Below are 27609 nucleotides of genomic sequence, written 5' to 3'. Positions count from 1 at the left end.
ATTACATAGTATTACATGGTATATCACATGTGAATAATACATAGTATATTCACTTGTGAATATTAGATGATATATTCACATATGAATATTACACAATATATTCACATATGAATATTACAATGTGTTTTCACAAATATATATATATATATATATATATATATATATAATTTTTATATATTATTCACATATGAATAACATCTAGACTTGCATATTCGTTTTTTTGTTTTAATAATCATATACTGATTCAAGCGAGAAAACAAATTCATATATGAATATAACGTAGTAATTTAGTTTATGCATTTCATCAAACAGTTGGATTGCATACAAGTTAACTATTTTAAAAATGTTAAAAACATCAAGTTATCAATTCCAAATCATCATATACTTCCGATTTCAACTTCAAATGCGACATTTATGTCTGATCGATTTCTCATTTTGATTTTGATTTCCGAAAATCAGATTGGGAACCTGTGAGTATCGATTATGAGTCCTTCAATGTTGACCGTGACTGCGAGTCAAGAACTTCGATTCCAATTTCATGAACAGCGAAGAAAATCCGATTCCAACTGATTTCGTTTGCGAATCTGGGAAATTCCAGTTCCAAACTTTAACAAATCGATGAAATTGATGAATTTGGATTGCGAATTTGTTTTGAACGACGAACCTCCCATCTACGAATATTGATGATTGATTAACACTGGATGACATTGATGATGGTTTAGTTGAAGAAATTTGGATGATTGTTGAAGGTTGGAGGAGAAATTTTGAGGATGAACGAACTGTTATCGAAATTTCTATAGTTACGTATTTGACATTGAAGGTTATTAACATATTTACAAGTTTGCCACCGTGTCTTTTTATGCTTATATAAATGAGTGGCTGAGAATGATTCCCCCATTCTCAACCTTTTTTATTTTCTCAATTGAACCCACCTCTCTCTCTCTCTCTCTCTCTCTCTATATATATATATATATATATATATATATATATATATATATATAACAATGTTAATTTGTTTTTGTGTAAATATATTAAACTATTTTATGAATTTATTTTTAATTAATACTAACACTTTAATTTTCAATTTAATTAGTTTACTTAATTTGTTAAATTACGTATGATATTAAATATCAAATAAACAAAAAAATTAGATAATCGGAACATGCACTAAAAAGTATATTACATCAAAAAATTATATATATTTTGATTTATGAAATCAGTGGATAGATGCCATTGAAATACTATGTATACATTTTTTTTTCTTAGTGATTCAATATTTTGATTGCTTCATAAAATCATGAACAATTTGTTCTAACATCACTTAGCAATTATATATTTAGTAGGACATGGTTAGTAGATGGATATATAGGCTTATCAAATGAACTTGGGAACAACATAAACATCATCTACAAGGACACGGATAAGACACATCAATAAGTAAAAAACGTCATTTTATCTAAGGGAATTATATTTCAAAAATTTTGATACGCTCAAATACGTACACATGGATTGCGAATTTGTTTTGAACGACGAACCTCCCATCTACGAATATTGATGATTGATTAACACTGGATGACATTGATGATGGTTTAGTTGAAGAAATTTGGATGATTGTTGAAGGTTGGAGGAGAAATTTTGAGGATGAACGAACTGTTATCGAAATTTCTATAGTTACGTATTTGACATTGAAGGTTATTAACATATTTACAAGTTTGCCACCGTGTCTTTTTATGCTTATATAAATGAGTGGCTGAGAATGATTCCCCCATTCTCAACCTTTTTTATTTTCTCAATTGAACCCACCTCTCTCTCTCTCTCTCTCTCTCTCTCTCTCTCTCTCTCTCTATATATATATATATATATATATATATATATATATATATATATATATATATATATATATATATATATATATATATATATATATATATATATATATATAACAATGTTAATTTGTTTTTGTGTAAATATATTAAACTATTTTATGAATTTATTTTTAATTAATACTAACACTTTAATTTTCAATTTAATTAGTTTACTTAATTTGTTAAATTACGTATGATATTAAATATCAAATAAACAAAAAAATTAGATAATCGGAACATGCACTAAAAAGTATATTACATCAAAAAATTATATATATTTTGATTTATGAAATCAGTGGATAGATGCCATTGAAATACTATGTATACATTTTTTTTTCTTAGTGATTCAATATTTTGATTGCTTCATAAAATCATGAACAATTTGTTCTAACATCACTTAGCAATTATATATTTAGTAGGACATGGTTAGTAGATGGATATATAGGCTTATCAAATGAACTTGGGAACAACATAAACATCATCTACAAGGACACGGATAAGACACATCAATAAGTAAAAAACGTCATTTTATCTAAGGGAATTATATTTCAAAAATTTTGATACGCTCAAATACGTACACATGGTTGCAATTGCACACTTTCATTACTAAAATCTGAAGCATGAATGCTTATAAATTTGGCATACATTTAAAAGACACTTTTATCATTGCGATACATTTATGATATAACATTAACGAGAAAGAACATTCAAGAGAGAGGCCCTTGTTTTGATTAAACTCCTAAACATGCACTCCAAACCATTCTCCATTTCTTGAAAAAGGCACTCCAGATCTTTATTTGAAATTTCAAGCGGATCTTTTCCAGCACTTGGTTTTTTCTGAATCATTTTTTGGATAATCGACCACTTTGTGGATTTCAAGTTTGGAACAGATCCAGACAAGAACAACAACAGTGACCTGTATACAGAAGATCTCACAACTCCAACATCTCTTACCACTTTAATAGCTGATAAGAGGTGGTGATCTAGATCCAATGGTTTCATGTCCCCAATCTTCTCATCAATTTGCTTCAAAGACGCCATAGCTTTTTTGGCTTCTTTCTTCAGGTTCTTGATAAAGGAAGTGGTTAAGCTTACCTCTCCTTTTCTTCTTCTCATGGCCGACTGAACATCTCTCGCATTTTCTTTCACTTTCGAGACCAAATCTCTTGTAGAGCCACATATATCCATAAGACTGATGGATTTATCCAACAACTCATTGACCAATTTTGTATATTGGTTGTGAGTAAGAGCTTTCTGCGTCAAAGGCAAACTGAGAACATTGTCAACGCATTCATACAATACTTGCAACCTCGTTAATGCACTGCAGATTGAATCTGCAGTAGGAATAGATGATATCGAGGCCTCCCATGTTCTGAATTTGCAGATCTCCTCTTGCGCCTGAAGAATGATTGGATGCGCTCTAGTTGGCAAACTAGTTGATCGGATATGATGAGTATCATCAGGTAAACAAGAGGTAGAAGCCATTATTTGTGAAAGAACTAAAAGTTTTGTGATACTAGTTGTAGGTCCAATTGTTCGTATATATACAAAGTGGGGATATATAGAGTGAATCAATCACAAGCCAACATGTGCATGTCATTACAAAGAGTTGACCCTGCTTCCTAACTAGGCAACAAAAGCTCATAATTTTGTTTTATTTGTTAATCATCATATATAGATGCCGTTCTCTCAAGCCTTGTCTAACTTTTGCATTACAAAGTTTGTTTTTAGTGCAATATTTTTAGATAAATTAATAGTTTGGAAGGATTTGCAGATCAAGTGCAGAACATATTAGCTGTCTAATCATAGTAGTGACCCAACCTTGAAATCCAAATAGAAAGTAGATATTCGGAAACGGCATCTCTTGAAACATTAAATTAAGAAATGTGCTGTATTTGTTTTTGTTGTTATATCGAATGTGCTCTTACGACATACAGTGTCGTATTTAATACAGATAAATGAAAATTTGCATGCGGCATGCTATTTTGCCACTTAATTTAAAGGACCTCCAGCCCTTCTCATCTGACTTTTGACTCTGATATATTTACCGAAATGTACCATTTTTCACGCCCTAGCTAGAACTCTTCAATATTAAAAGGAGCCCAGATCATATCATATACCTGAGCTATTTTCGTCTTGTAAGTTCCTAGTTTTACCTACATGATGGTTTGAGGTTAAAAAAAGTTGTTTAAATGGAATACGAAATCGATCGGCTAGTTAAAAAAAGTTGTTTAAAACCAGTTTTTAGTCCATCATACATTAGAGGGCATTCGAGAAAAAAAAAATGTTGGATATAAGTTTTTGGAGATGATATAATAATATATGAACATAGAAAAAAAAACATATTATTTTTAGTTTATTTTTTCACTTGTTACATGATAACATGCAAAATGTTGATAGTTTATAAACTTCATTTACCACCGACATAATTTCCTCATAAATTGCTTTTCCATCGTTTGTATTTTTTTATTGCTATCTTTGTTTCTCTATATTGCTGCTCTTTATTAATGTAGGTTACAAAACCAAGAAATCAAACATAATAAAATTTCTCTATACTATGATGCAAATTAATTAATTTATTGTGCCAAAAAAATCACCATCATTATCAAAAAACTTTATGAGAGACTATATACACGAGAAACACAGAATCGCTTAGGGATGTCAAAAACCCCCGCGGGACCCCGTTCCCGTGGGACCCCGATACCGTACGAGACTAATTTTTTAAAAAATTCGGGAGCGGGAGCGGGGGCGGGGGCGATATTAACTCCCGTTTATTTTCGGGACCGGGGGCGGGAGTGAGTATTTCCGTCCCGTACTCCCGCGGGGGCCCCGTTTATATTTATATAAAAAATATATATATGTTTATAACTTTAGTGATGTTTTATGTTCGATCAATTCTTGATTTATCAAGGGCTTACATGTTTGTTTATATACAAAAGTTATTAAAAAAAACTATTTTTAGCCTAAAACAAAGCAATTTTTTAGCAAAAAAATCCATTTTTAAGCCTATAAACCGGGAGTACCGGGGGACCGGGGGCGATGGAGGTAACCGGGGGCGGGACCGGGGGCTGTGTAAGCGGGGGATCCGGGGGCGGGACCGGGAGCGGGGGCAACAAGGGATTTCGGGAGCGGGGGCGGGGGCAACCATTTCCGCTCCCGTTTGGTCCCGTTGACATCCCTAGAATCGCTGATATTTTTTTTTCTTTTGTTTTTGTTTTTAGCACAACAAGACTTCAACAAAAATGACCAAATTCACTACTACATATAATACCTCAAAACTAGAACAAATAAACCTAAAAATTTTATTATGTTTAAAACATTTTTACTCCGTACTAAAAGATTAGGGGTTTTCCTACAAAAAGGTAAAATACAAAACAATTGCCAAAAATAAAACCATGGTATACAAACAGAATGATTGAACATCTAAAAAATTTGTCAGTTGGAAATCCATTGGCAATTTCTAAAACTAATTCATATGATTGTTTCCACGACAGTTTACTGAAAACGAGCCACCATTGTATATCCGACTTCACACATTCACGTCGGTTTTACATAAAAAAAAAGTAGCAATTAGTGTGATGGCCTAAAACGGTAGACAAATATCCTCTTTTTATAACGGATCGGTTATTAAGCGAGACAAGCTATTGAGGTTTCATTTTAAGTGATTCAAAGCTTATATTGAAATTTATAACCTAAAAAAAACCTAAGACAAGTCCTGCCACGGTCGAAAACCATGGTCAAATGTCATCTTTTACAACGGGTTTTCTTATGTTATTTGTACATTGACCTTGTTTCGTATATTAAATAAGACATAAAGACATAAAGTGATAAGTACATAAGGTGTCGAAGTTTCATTTTAAGTGATTCCCTCTACTTATTTAGTTTAGATAAATATTAAGTTGTGTTTTGGATTTCATTTTGAACCTCAAATTAAAGGACATTTAGGTGGTGAGAAAATGAGTTTTTTAAAAAGTATCTAAATTAGCTTAATTTTGTGGTGGGAAAGTCAATAATTAGTTTTTGATAAAGTGTTTGTCCATTATTAAAAGATTGTTCACAATATTAATTTACAAATTAACCATTATCCATTATTAAACATCCCTAATAAACCTACAAAATTTACCATACTCTTTCTACCAACGACAAACTTTGCAAGGTCATCATCTTTTACAAATGTTGCAATGCCCCCTTCGATGAAATGCTCTACCTCTTCACATTGCAAGGTGATGTCATGTGTTGTAGGTTTATGAACAACATGTAGACTAGGCAATAATTATTTGGCACGTTCAACACAGTCTTCGTACTCTTAAAAATCCCGAGCAACCAAACCTAAATAGTCATCAAGTCTACCCAAAGCTACAAGTTCACATTAAAATAACTTTCAATCCAAAATGTAACAGTTTCAATTTGTATTACAAATTATACAACCCATGAAAACTATTCTAAAATATAGTTTTTGACATTAATACTAAAATGAAAGTGTTATGTAGCCAATACATTAAAAAAATTGTAATGTATATATTGTATACATATCTTGATCACATTCAGGAAACCCTTTTGATATGTAGATCATCGCAAGAAAAAATTTAGCCTAAAGATGAGCATCTTCTCCGGTTACAGTCTGCAATTCCAATCCATATTCAAAATTAACCTTACAGAAGTACTCTTCCTGTTAACGAAATAACAATAACATTAAGACCAACTACACTAAAAAGAAAAGTGAAATATATAAAGTAGTCAAATTAAGTAACACATACGCCTCCTTTTCTATACATTGCTTAAGTGTTTTTATGATCTGCTCAGTTGAATATAAATGCTTCCTCCTTATTAATTTTCGAACCCAAACCACGACTAACTGTAACCACTTCGAGGGACGCATTTTTTAACACATTACTTTGTTTCACCACTTCATTTTGATATATAATAGAAGTCTTCATTGATAAATAGTGAGGTTAAACCTCATATAAATAGGGATACATAAAATACCTAATCTAAACCCTAAAGGGCTTGGGCCTAAACCCTAATCACTAACACCCCCCTCCCCCCCCCCCCCCCCCCCCGCAGAGGGGGCGATTAAACTGGAAAAACATAAACATAAAACATAGCATAAACGAAGACAGCGACAACGACGGTGACAGTGACAGAACTCTAACAATGACAGCTAACAACAGTTGCTCGTTGGAGAAGGAGAAATAATAAGCAGCAATCAACGGCGATTCCTTTATATAAGAAGAGAGGAGCGGTGGCGGTGACGATCATCGTGTCGGCGGTAGAGAAGTCCAGAAAAAAAAACGAGAAAGAAAGAGGGCTCGAGGTGTGGCGGACGGAGCCTATTCTGATTTACTCGGAAAATAGATATGAAGAAGGGATGTAACAACGTGAAGTTCCAAAACAATTTTTTTTCATTTATAAAACATAATTTCATTCATAAGAAACGTCAAGATCCCATGTAACACATGTCATCCAAATAAAAACAATCCCAAGATCTCAAATACATAAAACTCCATCAATGTGTACAGATCATGTCGGCACTTTCCCGCGATCATCGCTGGTACGTGAAACACATAACACACAAACGATAAGCATAAATGTTTGGTGAGTTCCCTAAAATACCACATACAACACATACGCTTCTGATCCATGTGTCTCAGGGGACTTTCATCCCAACCTATAGGTCTGACTTCCCAATGCTCAATAATCACGTAAAGGTTCAATCTTTGCACTCATGCAACGTCCATAATGCTTCTTTTGGTGAAATAGCTTCTAAAATGGCACCCTAGATTCATACCTCTAATGGAACAGCATAAAGCATAATGGTTTGGACTCTCTGGACCTCTTAAGGTCTAGATCTAAGAGTTATTCCACCTTGGGACCTCATAAGCTTCGAATCCAAGCTAAAGAAGGGATAAGAAAACCCTAGATTCAAGTAGAATACCATAAATACGAGATTGAGCATAGATCCATACCTCTAGTAGCCTCTTCTGATAAAATGGTAGCAGATCTGAGCTCCTTAAGCCGTCTAGCTTGCCCTCCTTCCTTCTTCCTTGCAAAATCACACTAGAGATGATGAAAATGGTTTCTTCTTCTTCTTCTTCTTCTTCTTCTTCTTCTTCTTCTTCTTCTTCTTCTTCTCTCTACGCTCTCTGGTCCTCTGGTGCTCTCAAGGGTGAAGGTGGCTGCAAATGAGGGTCATAAGATCCCTTAAATAGGGCATAGGCCCGAGGATTTAGGGTTTCTGCCCACAGCGCGGAGTCGTCGAGTCGCCTCCACGACTCGTCGAGTCCCTTCATAAAATCCAGTCAATAAATCGCGATCCTACTCGATGAGTCTAGGCGTCAACTCGTCGAGTCCCTGTTTTGACAAAAATAAATAATTAAAATATGATACCTGGAATTCCGAATGTTACAATTCTCCCCCACTAGAATCAGACTTCGCCCTCGAAGTCTCGCTCTACAAACAACTATGGATGTTGCTCCCGCATCTCCAACTCTGGCTCCCAATTCAGCTCGGACCCTCTCCGATGTTGCCACTGGACCTGAACCAAGGGCACCTCCTTGTTCCTCAGAACCTTGATCCTCCGATCCAAGATCGCGATCGGCCTCTAAACATAATTCAGGCTCGCATCCACCTATATATCCTCTAGTGGCACTACCACCGACTCGTCGGCTATACACTTCCTCAACTGAGACACGTGGAAGGTATCATGTATCTGGCTCAACTCCGCAGGTAGCTCTAAACGATACGTTACCCTGCCCACCCTCGCGGTCATCCTGAAAGGACCAATGTACCGGGGCCCCAGCTTTCCCCTCTTCCTAAATCGAATCACTCCTTTCCAAGGATATACCTTCAGGAGTACGAAGTCACCAACCTGAAACTCGAGCTCGGATTGTCGCCTATCCACATAGCTTTTCTGACGACTCTGAGCTGTCAGCAACCTTTGTCTGGCCTGTTGTATCTGCTCAGTCGTCTGAAGCACTATCTCAGTGCTACCCATCACTCATTGCCCCACCTCTCCCCAGCAGATGGGAGTCCGACACCTCCTCCCATACAACAACTCGAAGGGAGGCATACCAATACTCGAATGGTGGTTGTTGTTATAGGAAAACTCAGCCAATGGTAGGTACGTGTCCTAACTTCCTCCGAAGTTCAGAACATGCTCGAAGCATGTCCTCGAGCGTATGAATCGTCTACTCACTCTGTCCCTCCGTCTGTGGGTGGTAAGCGGTGCTGAAATGCAACCTCATACCCAACTCCTCATGGAATTTCTTCCAGAACCCGGAAGTGAAACGCATGTCTCGATCTGACACAATCGAGATTGGCACCCCGTGCCGCGATACCACCTCCCTCACGTATATCTCCGCCAGCCTCTCTGCGGAAGAGATTTCGCTGATAGCAAGGAAGTGAGTGCTCTTCGTCAGCGGGTCAAAGATCACCCAAATTGCATCGACACCCCTCGCGGTACTCAACAATTTGGTGATGAAATCCATGGAAATTTGTTCCCACTTCCACTGGGGAACCTCAAATGGCTACAACTTTCCATGCGGTCGTTGGTGCTCGGCCTTAACCGCGCGACAGGTCAAGCACTTCTCAACAAACCATGCACATCCCTCTTAATACAGGGCCACCAATACTCTCTCTTTAGGTCCAAATACATCTTGGTGGCCTCGGGATGGATCAAGAACCTCGATCTGTGTGCCTCCTCCATCAGGATGGTACGCGCCCCGCCCGTAAACGGCACACAAATCCGCCCCTGAAAGGTCATAAGCCCTCGGCTATCGGTAACAAGCTCAGATACCTGCCCAATCACCCGCTCTCTCTTGTGGTTCTCCGGTCTCACAGCCTTTGTGTGGGCCTCTTGGATGGTATCTAACACCGAAGTCATCACCTTCATCCTCATACAATTATCTCGTATCAGGGCGCTCTCCGCCCTACGTCTCAGGGCATCGGCTACAACATTAGCCTTGACCGGGTGGTACAGGATCTCGCAGTCATATTCCTTTACCACATCCAACCATCTCCTCTGGCGCATGTTCAGGTTGGGCTGATCCATCAAGTACTTCAAACTCTTGTGGTCCGTGTATATGATACACTGAACCCCGTACAAATAATGATGTCGTATCTTGAGGGCGAACACCACGGCCCCCAACTCCAAAACTTAGGTGGGATACTTAACCTCGTGAGGCTTCAGCTACCTCGAGGTGTACGTTATCACATGTCCTCTGTGCATAAGCACCACACTCAACCCCGATATCGATGCGTCATAATACACCACGAAATCCTCCATTCCCTCTGGAAGGGCTAACACCGGGGCTTCGCACAGTCTCTGGCGAAGAGTCTCAAACGATGTCTGCTACTCTGGACCCCACGTAAAAGCGACACCCTTCCAGGTCATCCTGGTGAGAGGCACGAAAATCTTGGAGAAATCCTTGATAAATATCCGATAGTAGCCGGCCAAACCTAGAAAACTCCTGATCTCGGTGGGGGATCTCGGCACCTCCCAGCTCATAATCGCCTCAATCTTGACCGGATCGACCAATATCCCATTCTGGTTGACGAGGTGTCCCAAGAACTAGACCTCTCGTAACCAGAAATCACACTTAGAGAATTTGGCGTAAATCCTCTCCGACCTCAATACTCCAAGAATCTCTCTCAGGTGCTCCTCATGTTGCTCTCTAGATCTCGAATACACCAAAATATTGTTTATGAACATAATCATCAATCTATCCAACATCGGTCTGCATACTCTGTTCATGAGATCCACGAACGCTGCTGGTGCATTAGTGAGCCCGAAAGGCATCACCACGAACTCGTAGTGCCCATAACGAGTCCTAAACGCCGTCTTCTGGATATCCTCGTCACGCACCCTCATCTGATGATATCCAGACCTTAAGTCTATCTTGGAGAACCAAGATGCTCCCTGCAACTAATCGAACAGATCATCAATCCTCGGTAATGGATAACGGTTCTTGACCGTCAACTTGTTCAACTCCCGGTAATCAATGCACATCCGGTGTGAACCATCCTTTTTCTTGACAAAAAGGATCGGCGCTCCCCACGGTGAGCTACTCGGTCGAATAAACCCCTTCCCCAGCAGCTCCTGTAGCTGTGAGGATAACTCCTGCATCTCTGGTGGCGCAAGGCGATAAGGCGCCTTGGCGATAGGCGCTACCCCCAGAACCAAATCGATGCGGAAATCCACCTGCCTCTCGGGAGTCACACCCGACAACTCCTCGGGAAAAACATCCAGGAACTTACGCACTATTGGAACATCATCAACTGAACTCGGCCTCCCAGCAGCCACTCGTGTATCCATCACATAAGCTACAAACCCGTTGTAGCCCTGCTGTAAACTCTGTCTCGCTCTGGCAGCCGAACAAAATGTTGACCCATATCGGGTACCCTCGCCATATACAGTCAGCACTCCCCCACTAGGGTCTCGTATTCTCACCATCTGCCGCTCGCAGTCTATAACCGCTCCAAATCGGCTTAACCAATCCATGCCAACTATAACGCAAACGTCCCCCATCGCAATCGGGACCAGATCTATCGGGAACTCAACACCGAAGATCTCAAGTACACATCCTCGAATCACATCAGTAGCATACACCGCTCGCTCGCCATCTATGGAAACTCTTAGAGGTCGACTCAACGCCTCTCGTCGAATACTGATGTGCTGACTAAACACTAACGACACAAATGATCGACTCGCACCCGAGTCAAATAACACCAAATCAGGTACAGAGCTCACAAGGAAAGTACCTATGCATATCATAATATAAGCACAATATCCCAACTCGGCATAAATAAATGAAAGAATACATACCATCCACGACATCGGGCGTTGCGCGGGCCTCCTCTGCTGTCAACTGGAAGGCTCTCCCGCGAGTCTTCAGTGCCTCGACCTTCACTGGCCGACCCTCAGTAGCTCGTGCAGTAATAGGGGCAGATCCCTATGCTGATCCATGTAACAGTTGTGGGCACTTGGCCCTCAGGTGACTCGTCTGGTTACAATGAAAGCAAACCATAAATCCTTTGGGGCAGTCCTTGGCTTTATGCCCCTCCTAGCCACATTTGTAGCAAGCACCCGCTCGACACATTCCATCATGTCCCTTGCCGCACTTCCCACAAGTGCGGCCCTTCTGGCCTCCAGATCTCGTATCAGTGAACTTAGCCCGCTTGGCTACCGGTTGAGACTGTATCGGCCGCCTATCCTTCTCTTGAGACTCGGCCTCCTCCCTGGCCTGAGTCTCCAACTCAATCTCCCTCTTACGAGCATTTTCCTGGAGCTCAACAAATGTCCAGTAAGTCGAGTTCGCCACGAACTCCCAAATGTCCCTCCTCAGAATGCTCAAATACCGGCTCATGTGTGCCTGCTCAGACGACACGTGCTCAGGGCAAAACAACACCCTCTTGTGAAAGATCCGTGTAATCACAGTCACGGACTCCATCCCCTGCTTGAGGGACAAGAACTCCTGTGCCAACCATTCCCTCTCCACCGGGGGAACATACTCGTCTCTAAACATGGTGGTGAACTTCTCCCAGGTCACCTCTTAGATCTCTGCAAGAGTGAAGTTTTCCGTCACAAACTTCCACCAGTCCTTCGCTCCTAAGCGAAGCTGGTTCAGCGCAAACCGAACCCTCAGATGCTCTGGACACGAACAGGTGTAGAAGCGTCCTTCGATATCAAAAATCCATCTCATCACAGAAATCGGATCCTGCGTCCCATCGAACTCTGGTGGCTTCGTGTTGCTGAACTCCCGGAACAACAACGAGTCACCCCCTGAGGTCTAGAAGCAACCGCAACCTCAATAACCGCTACGTATGTCTCGTCAAACGTCTCAATCAGGGTGATCTTGATAGACCCAAACATCTCCGGTATCTCTGCGCGGATAGCCGCAACCACCTCATCGTGGATCATTTGATGAAGCTCATCATCACTCACGTCGCTGGTCTCTGGTATGTGGCATGTCCCAACCATGATGTCTCTCTGAAATACAACATAAAAATATCAAAGGCTCGCTCAAGTATACTCGCACTCGATAACTCAACCCTACTTGTCCCCTAGTACCCTAAGGATTCTTACTTGGACTGCGCACTGATTCAGTGTTTTCAGTAGTACGGGCCCTATACTACCTTCCATACCGCATCAGCATTCATCCCAAGTCCTCCTCCTAGGATCCCAGATCACAAGTACTCTACATCTCGCTAAGAATAGGCTACCCTTTGGTAGACTTCTCATAAGCTCGTTACTGCTACCTACTCGCTCTCGAATCATCTCATAACAGCAGTAATTTCCTAGGCTAAGGCATCACAAATTAAGTCACTCTAGTCCTAATATGAATACCTAGCTCGTTACTGCTACCTACTCGTTCGGGCACTGGCTGATCGTACACACTTCTTGTTTCTGCTTTCCTCAAATTCCTTTACTTTTTAGAAAAATTGTTTCTTTTATGAAAAAAACTTTCTCAAATCCTCATTTTGAGTTCAAATACACCCGAAGGTGCATCAGAATCCCTCAAACAAAGGCTCTGATACCAACTTGTAACAACGTGAATTTCCAAAACAATTTTTTTTCATTTTTAAAACATAATTTCATTCATAAGAAATGTCAAGATCCCATGTAACACATGTCATCCAAATAAAAACAATCCCAATATCTCAAATATATAAAACTCCATCAATGTGTACAGATCATGCCGGCGCCTTCCCGCGATCCTCGCTGGTACTTGAAACACATAACACACAAACGGTAAGCATAAATGCTTAGTGAGTTCCCTAAAATACCACATACAACACATACGTCACTCAAGGCCATAGCTCTATAGGACCTTCCGATCCATGTGTCTCAGGGGACTTCCGTCCCAACCCTAGTAGACCTTTCGGTCCTACCCGTATGACCTTCCGGTCCATACCATAATGACCTTCCAGTCCATACACTATTGTGTTGGATTAGTGTCTAAGGCTGTAACTATATTTGGTAAATACTTGACCCGGTTGTGCATGGTCCTTTTGGGTTGCCTTCACCATAGCAACTTGACAGGATGATTTGTTAAGAGAGAAGAGATATTATTGTTAATATATTATGAGAATAATATATTAAAGGAATAATAATGTTATACAAGTCATATTAATTGAGAATTAATTTGGTGACTTAAAGAGGTTAATTGAATAAAGTGGCATAAACTGTCAAATGTGTGATAGTGGTGTTTTGGGTTATGTATCCTTATGGATATAAGGATGGGCGGATTTTAGGGTTTGGAGACCATAAAATCGTCCAAGCCTAATATATAAGAGGATCTTGGATTGCTTAGGGCCTAAGTTATTCAATTAGGGTTAAAGGTGAAACCCTAGTAGCTCATAGTATAAATAGATCCCTTGGGTGAGGGAAATCGCCACTCATGCAAGGCAAGAAACCCTAGGGCCAATTTCTCACCCTCCTCTCTCTCTCTCTCTCAAGATCATCCTCTTGCTAGTTGGTGTTTGTAAGCCATTAGAGGAGTGACAATTGTGACTCTAAGCTCCAAGAAGAAGAAGTATCAAGCAAGTAATCCAAGGTATTGTTCTAGATCCAATTTCATATGATTAGATTCAATTGTTTACATTAGATCAAGTATTGTAAGTCTTGGATTCAATGCATCTTCAATTAGAGAAACCTAGATCCAAGCATTAGGGTTTGCATGTGCCCATAGGAAAGTTCTTATGGCTCAAACCCATCAGTGGTATCAGAGCTTTGATTGATTTCTATTGAATTGATGCATTGGTTGATTGCTTGTTGTTTGAAAAATTCAATTTTTGTGCTTCTGCCTGATGAACTCGGTGAGTTCCACTGTGGACTTTGCGAGTAGCTCCAACTCGGCAAGTCCATAGAGGAACTCGGCGAGTTCGAGCGTCAGAAGGAGCTAGTTTCGGGATTTCTTGTTGTTTTACTTGAGGAAACTTGCCTTAACTGTTTTGGGTCTTTAAAATCCGATTTTAAACATATATATATATATATATATATATATATATATATATATATATATATATACATATATATATATATATATATATATATATATATATATATATGAGTATATTCTTGACCAAACAAAAGATATTTACCAATTAGTTGAATAATAATTTCCTTATATGATAATAATTGATTATTTGAATTCAGTTGGTGAATTGTCTTGCAAGTAGAATTGAATAAAATAAAATTGAAATAATCTAATTAGTGATTTATATTATTTGCTATTTGATCCTTATGTTTTTGAAAAGTTTAAAACGTGTCCTCAAGTTTTGAAATTTAAGTTTTGTGATTAAAAGTTTAATTTGAATAATTTATATTTCAAACCCTAGAATTTTACAAGTTTAAAACTCAACACTATACTAATATATTATTACAAGCTTAATATATATATATATATATATATATATATATACATACATATACACATATACATATATATATATATATATATATATATATATATATATATATATATATATATATATATATGAGTTAAAATATGCTAGTCTTACCGTTAGTAGGCCTCATTCACGAAGCCAGTCTATAAGGTGGGTATAAGGTTGTTGCCTATAAAATGGCGCTTAATGGGTGTACACTCACACCCACCGCTTGCTTGACTGGTGGAGGGTCGTTAGCCGAACGGGTAGGATAGGGCAAACCTCTTCTCATTAATAAGTATAATGAATCTATATAAAGTAGCTAAATGTGTTTCATAAAATTCCCAATCTTAGTCACTTTAGGAAAAGTGAATTGATGCAATCCCATGAAATTACACTTTGCACCCTTGCTAAGAAGTTAGTGGAGCGTGTGTGGTTAACCGGCACACTAATTGGTTCTAAGCAAAGGTGGCAAAGGGTGATTCATTGTTTGTCATAGTTCGGTGGAGCGTGTGTGGTTTACCGGCAATTCGAATAGGTGATTGTAACAATGAAGGCACCATGTAGATTTGCATGGTTATTCACACCCGCTTTGAGATCCTCGGTATCCCAGTTACAAACTAGAGGGGCATATCGAGATTTAAACATGCCATTGAAAAGTTCAATGTATCTCAAAGAAATCTAGGAATTCTCAAGACATTTAAAACTTAAAGCTTATGTTTTTCACGGTGAAGAATTAGTGAATCGTCATTCACTTACCTCCAAATTATTTGCATGTTGGATTACGGTATCCCTTTTCTAATGTGTAAATAATGTTGTTGGATCCTAGCCCTAAATTTTCATTTTGGGTGTTAATTAGGGACTTAATTCTAATCGACTTTGTTCCTTTCTATGTGTAGATGTCTAACGCGAACAACGCTGCTGCTAGCTCATTCACGCTAATGAGCCTTTGTAAAAAAGTGACTTTTGATGGATCGAACTTTAGCGAATGGATAAGATACATTCGCACAATCGCGCGTTACAAGGACAAAGAGTATGTTCTCGATGAGAAGCTCGAGAAGATCAATCCAGAAACTGCTACTCCCAAAGAAATGGTTGTCTTTGAGACCCATGAGCGTGATGCAACGAAAGTCCATTGCATCATGATAGCCACAATGAACTCCGAATTCCAAAAGTCCTATAAGGACATGTATCCTTATGAAATGCATATAGAATTGATGGAGAGATACCACCAAAGCGCGAGGCAAGAGCGCTATGAGATCATAACAAATATGAAGGAAATTGTAAGACTTCACGGTGTCCCTCTTACGATTGTATCAGATCGTGATAGTCGTTTCACGTCAAGGTTTTGGAGGAGTCTACAAGAGGAGTTAGGTACAAAGTTGTGTTTGAGTACTGCTTACCATCCGCAAACTGATGGTCAGAGCGAAAGAACGATTCAGACGCTGGAAGATATGTTGAGAGCATGTACCCTCGAATTCCAAGGGAATTGGGACGAGCACTTACCTCTGGTAGAATTTTCCTACAACAATAGTTTTCACTCGAGCATCAAGATGGCTCCTTATCAAGCCTTGTATGGGCAGAAGTGTCGTACGCCGTCTTGTTGGCTTGAAGCCGGAGAGAAGCAGTTTATGGGCCCCGAGATAGTCCATGAGACTGCTGAGAAGTTGAAGGTGATTAGGGAAAGGATGTTAGCAGCCCAGGATCGTCAGAAGAGCTATGCTGACAAGAAAAGACGACCGATAACTTTCGAAGTTGGGCATTCCGTTTTGCTTAAAGTCTCACCGTGGAAGGGACTTATACGATTTGGGAAACGAGGAAAGTTGAGTCCAAGGTTTATTGGACCGTTCAAAGTTCTTCAGAAGATAGGGAACCAAGCTTACAAGCTGGAATTGCCCGAAGAACTCAATGGTATTCATAACACCTTCCATGTGTGTTATTTGAGGAAATTCACGGGAGATGTTCCCGACATAATTCCAATCTCAGAGTTAAGGATGGATGAAAATAAAAGGTTGATCGAAGAGCCTGAGGAAATTGTTGACCGTAAGACTAAGAAGTTACGACGCAAGATGGTCGACTTGGTGCTAGTCCGATGGAAACATTCGAATGGGCCGAATCTCACTTGGGAAACAAAGGATGACATGATGAGTCGCTATCCACATCTGTTTGCTGATGCATGATTCCGGGACGGAATCATCCTAAGGGGGAGAGAATTGTAACGCCCGGGTTTCAGGGCTAAGCATTTTTGTCAATGTAATAGTCTAGGTCAACTCTTGTAACTCTTTTTGAAATAATAAAGATGAAATATTTGAGTATTATGTGAATTATATGTGTTTATTATTTAATTATAAATGTATAATTAATAAAGAATAAAAATGAGCGTCAAAATTAAAGTGTGAGATAATCCCGATATCTCTACATAAAGTTGTAGAATATGTCTCAAGGTTTCCGTTCATATAAGGAACGCCGAAATCCGAGTTATAACGAAGAAGTTATGACCCGTCGAAGTTTCACGACAGAACCGGCACGATACCGGGAAGCGTGAATAGTGAATTTACGATAGAGCGAGATTTAGCCTTAGTGATCTAAACGAAACCCGTAGAATATGTTAAACTAAGAACATCGATAAAAAGAACGCCCAAATCTGACTTCGTATGAAGAAGTTATGAGATTTTAAACAGACCAATCCTGTCCCGGCTTGTTAAAAATATAACTTTAAAAATAAAGTCAAAATTAGCCGACGGAGTCTAAACGAAAGTTGTAGAGTACGTCTTCACCTACGCGTGGATATAAAGAACGTCAAAAACGGAGTTCGTATGAACGAGTTACAAATTATAATAGCATATTTATGTATTAAAATAAAGTATAAATCATGTATACGTACACATATATATACATATGTATATATCATTAGAAAGGTATCGACGATGCGGTCATTATAAGACTAATGCTGAGTTCTTTCGACATTAGCTTAGTACAAATATCATTAAATCCATTTATAATAGTATTATAGAGGGGTGTTTAGTTGTTTATATAACTAAAAGGTCATTAAGTAATTATGGAGGGTAGTTTTTGAAAATTCAATTAGTATAAATAAGAGCCTTGGGCTCTCATATTTCTTGCACCATTCTCTTGATTCAAGAGTCTTTCTCTCCTTATCCCCCGAGCATTTCGGTCCCTCATGATTCGACTTCTCTTTCTGTAGCTTAGTATAGTAAGGTGAGCGCTGAAGCGCTGCACGAATCTTTCTTAGAAAGATTCAGCGACGAAGTTCTGCCCCTGCAGAGCCCGACTCCTAGCTAAAACCCCCTTGTAAGTAAGTTATGCTTACCTTATTTTAATATAGCTTATATTTAAAATTAGTATTGTTATTATGAACTTATAATAAATATTTGAGCTATTATTATAACTTATATAAGTGTCGTTATAATATTTTTTTTAACTACTCGCGGTACGGGGAATCTGGTTTAAAGGGCCGCATAGGGTTGTTGGATTTCAGAAGTGCTATATGCCAAAATGGTCCTGCCCTCCGGTGTTTTATGTCTGGCCCCTGTCTGTACATAGTGGTTGGAAAATATTGTATAACGCTTATATAATAATAATAATAATACTAAGACTAATAGTTGGTCACGGTAAATATTAGACTAAAATTTAGCGATAATAATGCTAGGTTTCGTCGAAGGAAAATAGAATCGTTAGAAGCAAGCGCTGCCCGATTTTGGAATCATCACCTTAACAAGTGAGTGCATAGTTACTTTCAACTTACACATAGATATGAAGTATTTTATATAAATTACGTGCTATGTGTGCATATTATCTGAATACTTGCTATCTATGCTAGATGAACGTTGTTATACATGTTTTCAATGATTTAAACTGTATATGTATTTTATATCTACGAAAATGTTGGGGTAAAACATGGGTAGATGCAATAGGTGATGTGTGATAAAATGATGAGAGGCCTCGATGTTGATGTTGTTGATTCTGTCATCTAGCGGAGTATGGATGACGACCACGGACTCTTCTAGACAGTCCAGTGGAACACTAGCAGGCTCGCAACCTGTAGGTGTTTGTGAACGATATGTTCACCGGTGTACTCCATCCCCCACATGGTTGCCTTTAGGACATTTATTGCTGAGGAATCCCCTTAGCAGTAGTGTCCGTCCCGATGATGATCCTTAGGCTAGGTCCCTTATGATAGGTGTTTAGGGACGTAAAGTGAGGATAACGGGAACGGGTAATCGGGTTATTGTTGATCGATGAAATTAATAAACTTATTTATTGTGGGTTGAAAACCCTATGTGCTCACCAGGCTCCCAAGCCTGACCCACTCAGTTTTATGTATTACAGGTAGTGGCGCATGAGCATAGGTGTGATGTTTTGGACGAGGGATTACGGATATAGGCCTGTAGATATGAAATAATGTAGTAAGGCTTATATTGTACTGTTTATGCTTTTGATCTGTACGAACATGACATCCCGAGTCTTTTAATGAAATACATTTCTATGGAAATGCTTTTGATAAATCTTTATCATATTTTTGTTTTGGGACAAATTCCACAACACTTTCATTTAAAAATGTAACTCTGATTTTTAAACAAAGCATAAACAAACCGGTCTTTTCTGGCCGTGATTTTGGGGATGTCACACTCTTCTAGTGGGACCAAGGTTGATCCTGCTAAGCCCAACCCAAACCCAAAGGAGGCAGAGTGCCATCATTGCCACAAAATAGGGCATTGGAAGAGAAGATAAGGATGGAAAGATCAAGCCATCTTTCGCAGGTATTTACACAATTAAATCTAATGATTCATCTAATGCTATTTCTTGGGTTCTTGATACAGGGTGTGGTTACCACATTTGTTCTAATTTGCAGGGACTAGGAAGAAATAGGGATGTGGAGCTTGGAAGAATAAATCTAATCATGGGGAACAGAAGATCGTCACCTGTTACCAAGATTGGAGTGTATTCTTTAGTGCTTACTAATGGATTGAATTTAGATTTAAATAATTGTTGCTACTCGCCAGAAATGGCAAGAAACATCATTTCTTTTCATGGTTTATTTAGACAAGGATTTAGATATTCGTTTAATAATGAGAATGGTTCGATTTATGCTTATCTAAATGGTGTTTTATATTTTGAAGCTATGCCTTGTAATGGAATTTATGAAACTGTTATGGTTGTTGATAACCTAGAAAATGATGTGTTGTGTATGGATTCTTCCAATAGTATGGATAAAGCATCCTTGTGGTATTGTCGTCTTGGACATGTCAACAAGAAGCGCATAGCCCAACTCCAAAAGGATGGAGTGTTGGAGTCATTCGACCTTAGGGAAGATGACACATGTGAATCTTGTTTACTTGGAAAGATGACCAAGTCACCCTTCACTGGCACTTGTGAGAGGGGTGAGGGTTTATTGGATCTCATACACACCGACGTGTGTGGGCCCTTTAGATCTACCACCAAGGATGGGAACCGCTTCTACGTGACTTTCATCGATGATTATAGTAGATATGGGTATATTTACTTAATCAAGCACAAGTCAGAAACGTTTGAAAAGTTCAAAGAGTTCAAACATGAAGTGGAGAATCAATTGGGATGGAAAATGAAGATGCTTCGATCCGATCAAGGAGGAGAGTACCTAACTCTTGAATTCCATGACTATCTCAAGGAATGCGGAATAGTTTCGCAATTGACGCCACCTAGGACACCGCAGTTGAATGGTGTGGCAGAAAGGCGTAATCAAACCCTGTTAGACATGGTTCATTCTATGATGAGTCGTGCTTCACTACCTATCTCATTCTGGGGGTATGCATTAGAGACTGCCACCTATATCCTTAACTGAGTCCCTACAAAGAAGGTTGCCAAAACACCTCACGAGATGTGGACAGGGAAAGCTCCCTTGTTGGCACATATCAAGGTTTGGGGTTGTGAAGTTTTCGTTAGACGAGAAACTCACGACAAACTCGAACCTCATATTGAGCGGTTTATTTTCATAGGCTACCCGCAGAGATCCTTTGGATATCTCTTCTATAGACCGAGTGACAATGTTGTCTTCATTACGAGGTGAAGGGTTTTCCGAGAAAGAGAACTCATAAGCCGAGGGATAGTGGGAGGCAAATCGATCTTGAAGAGATTTAAGAGTCAAGCGATGAAGGAACCTCTAACGCTGGCTCTCAACCCGAGGAGGAAACTTCGGTTGAACCAATTGACGAGTCCTTACCTCTTAGATGTTCCGAAAGAGTTAGAGTTCAACCCCAATTTTATGGTTTTCATATTACTACCGAAGGGGACACATATATTAGTGATGGTACACTAATAAATCTAGATGAACCTAATAGCTATAAGGAAGCCATGGCAGGCCCAGAGTCTATAAAATGGAAAGAGGCGATGGACAACGAGATTCAGTCCATGTATGACAACCAAGTTTGGAATTTGGTTGACAATGTGCCCGGACGTAAGACGGTTGGGTGCAAATGGATCTTCAAAAAGAAGACCGACGTGGATGGGAATGTGCATACATATAAGGCGCGATTAGTGGCCAAGGGCTTTACTCAAACTCCCGAAGTTGACTATGATGAGACCTTCTCACCAGTTGCTAAGATAAAGTCTATTAGGGTGATGCTAGCCATTGCTGCATTTCATGAATATGAGAAATGGAAAATGGATGTCAAGACCGCTTTCCTTAATGGGAAGTTGGCTGAGGATGTTTACATGGCTCAGCCAGAGGGTTTTGTTGATCTGAAGCATCCCAATAGAGTGTGCAAGCTTGAGAAGTCCATCTATGGACTTAAGTAAGCATCCCGCAGATGGAATCTTTGCTTCGATGAGAAAGTCAAAGAGTTTGGATTTGTATGAAGTGAAGATGAATAATGTGTATATGTCAAGTCCAGTGAGAGTATAGTTAGCTTCCTCGTTTTGTATGTCGATGACATACTGCTCATAGGAAACGACGTCCCGACTCTACAGGAGGTTAAGTCCTGGCTCGGGAAGTGCTTCGCTATGAAGGACCTCGGAGAGGCTTCCTATATTTTGGGAATAAGGATAGTAAGAGAAAGAAGTAAGAGACTAATAGGACTTAGTCAGAATACTTACTTAGATAAGGTACTAAAACGTTTTATTATGGAAAACTCGAAGAAGGGAGAACTACCGATAAAGAGTAATGCCAAATTGAGTAAGACTCAAAGTCCGAGTACCGAAGCCGAGATAGATGAGATGAGCCGAGTAACCTACTCTTTCGCAATTGGCTCAATCATGTACGCTATGACTTGTACTCGCCCTGATGTAGCCTTTGCTTTGAGCATGGTCAATAGATATCAAGGGAACCCGGGCAGAGCTTATTGGATTGCGGTCAAGAATATACTTAAGTACCTCCGGAGGACCAAAGAATGGTTCTTAGTCCTCGGAGGGAGTGATGACTTAAAGGTGCGAGGGTATAGTGACGCAAGTTTCCAGACCAACAGGGACAACTACCGTTCACATTCGGGCTGGGTCTTTACCCTTAATGGAGGAGCAGTGACTTGGAAAAGTTCCAAGCAAGAGACCGTAGCTGATTCAACGTGCGAATCAGAGTACATTACAGCGAGCGAAGCGTCAAAGGAGGCGATGTGGTTGAAGAACTTCATTGGTGATCTTGGAGTTGTGTCTGCCGTAAAGGAGCCTATGGAATTTTCTATGATAATGAAGGAGCGGTTGCCTTGACCAAGGAACCGAGGGATCATGGTAGATCTCGGCATATCGACAGAAAATATCACTTTATTAGACATCGAGTAGAAGAAGGACACCTTGTAGTGAAGAGGGTATCGTCAGAGGATAACCCAACATATCCGCTTACAAAAGGACTGAGTAGGGTTAAGCATTTGCAGCACGCTATGAGCATTGGGCTGAAAGACGATATTAGTTTAGATTAGAATTTTTTGGAAACATGTAATAGATAAATGTAATTGACATTTGATGATTAAATAAAAGAGTATTATTTATGAGTAAAGCTAGTGTCTTATGTTAATTGTTTAAACTATTGTTTCACTTTGCATGTCTTGACTTCCTGAATAATTGAGTTATTAAGAATAATCGAATTATTCGGATGGTCCACAATCGTTCATATGTTGGAAGTAGGTATGAGTGAAGATTGTCATGAATTGGTGTGTAGAGTGTCTAAAAGGTATTAGACATAGAAAAGGTTTGCTGCAACATTCATGAAGGCTTATGAACAAGTTTTGAGCATTGGAATAAACCCGCGCTTGCTGGAATCACTTTATGGAATGTGCCACAAGTGATCGCAAGACGATAATATCATATGGTCTTAAAACCAAGATATATGGTTTATTGTTTATTAATTGGTTGTGCATTGACAATGCGAAACCACATCAGTAAATTGATGTCATAAAACGCATTGTTGTGTATAGTTGATTAGTAAATAGTAAATGCATATAAGTCGAAGTTTATCTGTTACTTTTATCCTAAGAAGGTAAAAGCGATATCAGGGCCCCTCGATGATTTGATTTGACTTATGTGTCGGGCCCGGTCAGGACTGAATTGATGTGTTCAATTAAGTTCTATATCGAATGAATCTGAGACCGAGAACCAACTGCTGGACAATAAGTTCCATGAGATTGTCCGCATAATATCTAAATAGAGGACTGTATGATCCCTTATGTAAAGGACAGGATACTGATAAGATTCGAGTTTGACAGTGTCTTTGAGAGCTACGATTGCTAATCGGATTGTGTTTACATATATATTTACTAGACTTATCCAAGTGGGAGACTGTTGGATTAGTGTCTAAGGTTGTAACTATATTTGGTAAGTACTTGACCCGGTTGTGCATGGTCCTTTTGGGTTGCCTTCACCATAGCAACTTGACAGGATGATTTGTTAAGAGAGAACATATATCATTGTTAATATATTATGAGAATAATATATTAAAGGAATAATAATGTTATATAAGTCATATATTAATTGAGAATTAATTTGGTGACTTAAAGAGGTTAATTGAATAAAGGGGCATAAACTGTCAAATGTGTGATAGTTGTGTTTTGGGCTATGTATCCTTATGGATATAAAGGTGGACGGATTTTAGGGTTTGGAGACCATAAAATCGTCCAAGCCTAATATCTAGGAGGATCTTGGACTGCTTAGGGCCTAAGTTATTAAATTAGGGTTAAAGGTGAAACCCTAGTAGCTCATAGTATAAATAGATCCCTTGGGTGAGGGAAATCGCCACTCATGTAAGGCAAGAAACCCTAGAGCCAATTTCTCACCCTCCTCTCTCTCTCTCTCTCTCTCAAGATCATCCTCTTGCTAGTTGGTGTTTGTAAGCCATTAGAGGAGTGACAATTGTGACTCTAAGCAACAAGAAGAAGAAGTATCAAGCAAGTAATCCAAGGTATTGTTCTAGATCCAATTTCATATGATTAGATTCAATTGTTTACATTAAATATAGTATTGTAAGTCTTGGATTCAATGCATGTTCAATTAGAGAAACCTAGATCCAAGCATTAGGGTTTGCATGTGCCCATAGGAAAGTTCTTATGGCTCAAACCCATCATGTTGACCTTCCGGTCCATATCATAATGACCTTCTGGTCCATACCATACTACTCATAACATACATAACACATACATATCATATAACAGCATACATCGCATTCTACTCGTAGCACATAAGACCTTCCGGTCACACATAATTACCACTCTAGGTAAAGTATAGTGAGAAGACTCACCTCATACGATGTCGGATAACCTCTCGTGCTCGACAACCCGACCTAACTTCCTCTTATTAACATAATAACATCTCTAATCAATACTTTCTCATGTCCTCACTTGTAAAGGATGGGTAGAAGACCATCCTACCCCTCCCTGACCTCTCTTGAACCAGCTTAACCAAAACCCTAAGGTCAACTGAAGTCAACTCCAGTCAACGGTCAAACTTTGACCAGGCTCGTCGAGTGCAATCGGGTGACTCGGCGAGCCCAAGTGTGTCCTCCGAATCCTCCTAAGGCCTCACTCGAATCGTCGAGTGAACCTTCCAATCGACGGGTTACCATTGGTAATAAATCGCGGGGCAACCTCAACTCGACTCGTCGAGTCCTCTTATGGACTCGGCATGTTTCTTCCATAGCCACACTCAAATGACCTTCTGAGTTCATATCTATTTCTCTAACCTATAGATCTGACTTCCCAATACTCAATAATCACGTAAAGGCTCAATCTTTGCATTAATGCAACGTCCATAATGCTTCTTTTGGTGAAATAGCTTCTAAATTGGCACCCTAGGTTCATACCTCTAATGGAACAGCATAAAGCGGAATGGTTGGGACTCTCTGGACCTCTTAAGGTCTAGATCTAAGAGTTATTCCACCTTGGGACCTCATAAGCTTCGAATCCAAGCTAAAGAAGGGATAAGAAAACCCTAGATTCAAGTAGATCACCATAAATACGAGATTGAGCATAGATCCATACCTCTAGTAGCCTCTTCTGATAAAATGGTAGAAGATCTGAGCTCCTTAAGCCGTCTAGCTTGCCCTCCTTCCTTCTTCCTTGCAAAATCACACTAGAGATGATGAAAATGGCTTCCTCTCTCTCTCTTTCTCTCTCTCTCTCTCTCTCTCTCTCTACACTCTCTGGTCCTCTGGTGCTCTCAAGGGTGAAAGTGGCCGAAAATGGGGGCCATAAGATCCCTTAAATAGGGCACAAGCCTGAGGATTTAGGGTTTCTGCCCACAGCGCGGACTCCTCGAGTCGCCTCCATGACTCATCGAGTCCCTTCATTAAATCCAATCAGCAAATCGCGATCCTACTCGACGAGTCTAGGCATCAACTCGTCAAGTCCCTCTTTTGACAAAAATAAATAATTAAAATATGATACTTGGAATTCCGGATGTTACAAGGCATAAGTTAAGGATAAGACAAAAAGCTTAGAGGCAGGAGCCATCCGACGAGGAGACATAAGTAAACGAGGTAGCAGAAGAAGCTGATGTAAGATCTCTAGTTTGGTGTCAGCTGCTGCTTTATTATTTAGGAGGAGAAAAAAATCAAGGGAATGTGAAGCATAATGAGACAATGTCGTCTGAGGTAGAGGGTGGCGCTAGCAGGTTGTGGCCAGCAGTAAGATTTTAACCTAGATCTCTGATACCATGTCAGATAATGGATGGATTGATTTTCAAAATACAATTACATAATAGTATATAGAGAATACCTAAATCCTAATGGCTAAAACATTTATCTTTTTCGAACTACGGAAATTGAAATTTAGAGTTAATATTAGTAAGTCAAGTTATACTTCATCTAATATACATTATTATGTTAATGTTTATGAGAATTACCAAACTCTTGCAGACATAATGTCTTTAGCGCTATGGCGTCAGTTTTTAAAAACTGGGTGGTCTCGGTTTTTATTTTTCTCATCGCTAAAGGTCATAAATTAATTCACATGATTGTTCTCATGACAATTTATTAAAAATGAGTCACCATTTCACATCATACTTCACATATTCACGTCGGTTTCATAAAAAAAAAATGACGATTTGTGTGACGGCCTAAAACGGTGGGCCAATGTCCTCTTTTTATAACTCATCGGTTATTAAGCGAGACATAAGGTGTTGAAGTTTCATTTTAAGTGATTCAAATCTTATCTTAACATTTGTAATAGGAAAAAACTTGTGACAAGTCATGCCACGGTCGAAATGTCAACTATTTTAACCGGTTTTTTATTTGATATGTACTTTAATGAGCTAAGTGAAATCCAACTATCTAAGTCTAGTAAACCGATTCAAACTATCCATGTCTAATAGGTCAATAAATTGTTTTTTATAAAGTGTTTGTCTAAGCATTATACATGTTTTAAGGGGTATTTCTCTTTTACAACCAAAAAAATTATAACGAGTTTTGAAAAGTAGAAATCCTAATTAATTTATTGAAATCTCATTTTTGAAAGGTTAATTAAATATTATTTTAAAAGTCATTTTCATACTGACAAACACGTTTTTTGACTTATTGACTTTTTAAAGAGCCATAAGTCAACAAGTTGTTTTTAAATGAAATACCAAACACCGTAGCTTGAAGTCAAATAATAAATTAATCATTACAATTGTGAGAACTCATTTCCCAGTGGTTGTTTTAAGTGATCAGCTTTAACTTATGATTTGCAAAATGTTAAATAAGTATATAAACAACATCCAAAAATTAAAACACATGCATTTTTACTACAATTAGATATTTTAATTTATACATTACTAGCTATTTACATTCAAATAAAAAAACCAAAAAAAAGTTGTAACACCGTAAAAATTTAAATAATTTTTCACATTTCCAAAACACATTTCCATTCATAATTATTATAAGAATCTCAATGTATCACATCTC

General features: G+C 38.9%; 1 protein-coding gene across 1 annotated transcript; it reads right to left on the bottom strand.

The window, feature by feature from the left end:
- Positions 1–2446: 2446 nt before the first annotated feature.
- Positions 2447–3422, bottom strand: LOC111915445 (uncharacterized). The gene has a single exon (XM_023911102.3). The coding sequence runs from the start codon at positions 3348–3350 to the stop codon at positions 2556–2558; it is 795 nt and encodes a 264-aa protein (XP_023766870.1). The 5' UTR covers positions 3351–3422; the 3' UTR covers positions 2447–2555.
- Positions 3423–27609: the final 24187 nt, after the last annotated feature.

Source organism: Lactuca sativa, chromosome 3 (genome assembly GCF_002870075.4).
Source record: "Lactuca sativa cultivar Salinas chromosome 3, Lsat_Salinas_v11, whole genome shotgun sequence".
Taxonomy (NCBI): domain Eukaryota; kingdom Viridiplantae; phylum Streptophyta; class Magnoliopsida; order Asterales; family Asteraceae; genus Lactuca; species Lactuca sativa.
Note: the sequence above shows the minus strand (reverse complement) of the source record. Positions and strands in the feature narration are given on the sequence as shown.

Excerpts from the sequence above, each read along its gene's own strand:
- LOC111915445 (XM_023911102.3), bottom strand. The coding sequence starts at position 3,350 with ATGGCTTCTACCTCTTGTTTACCTGATGATACTCATCATATCCGATCA.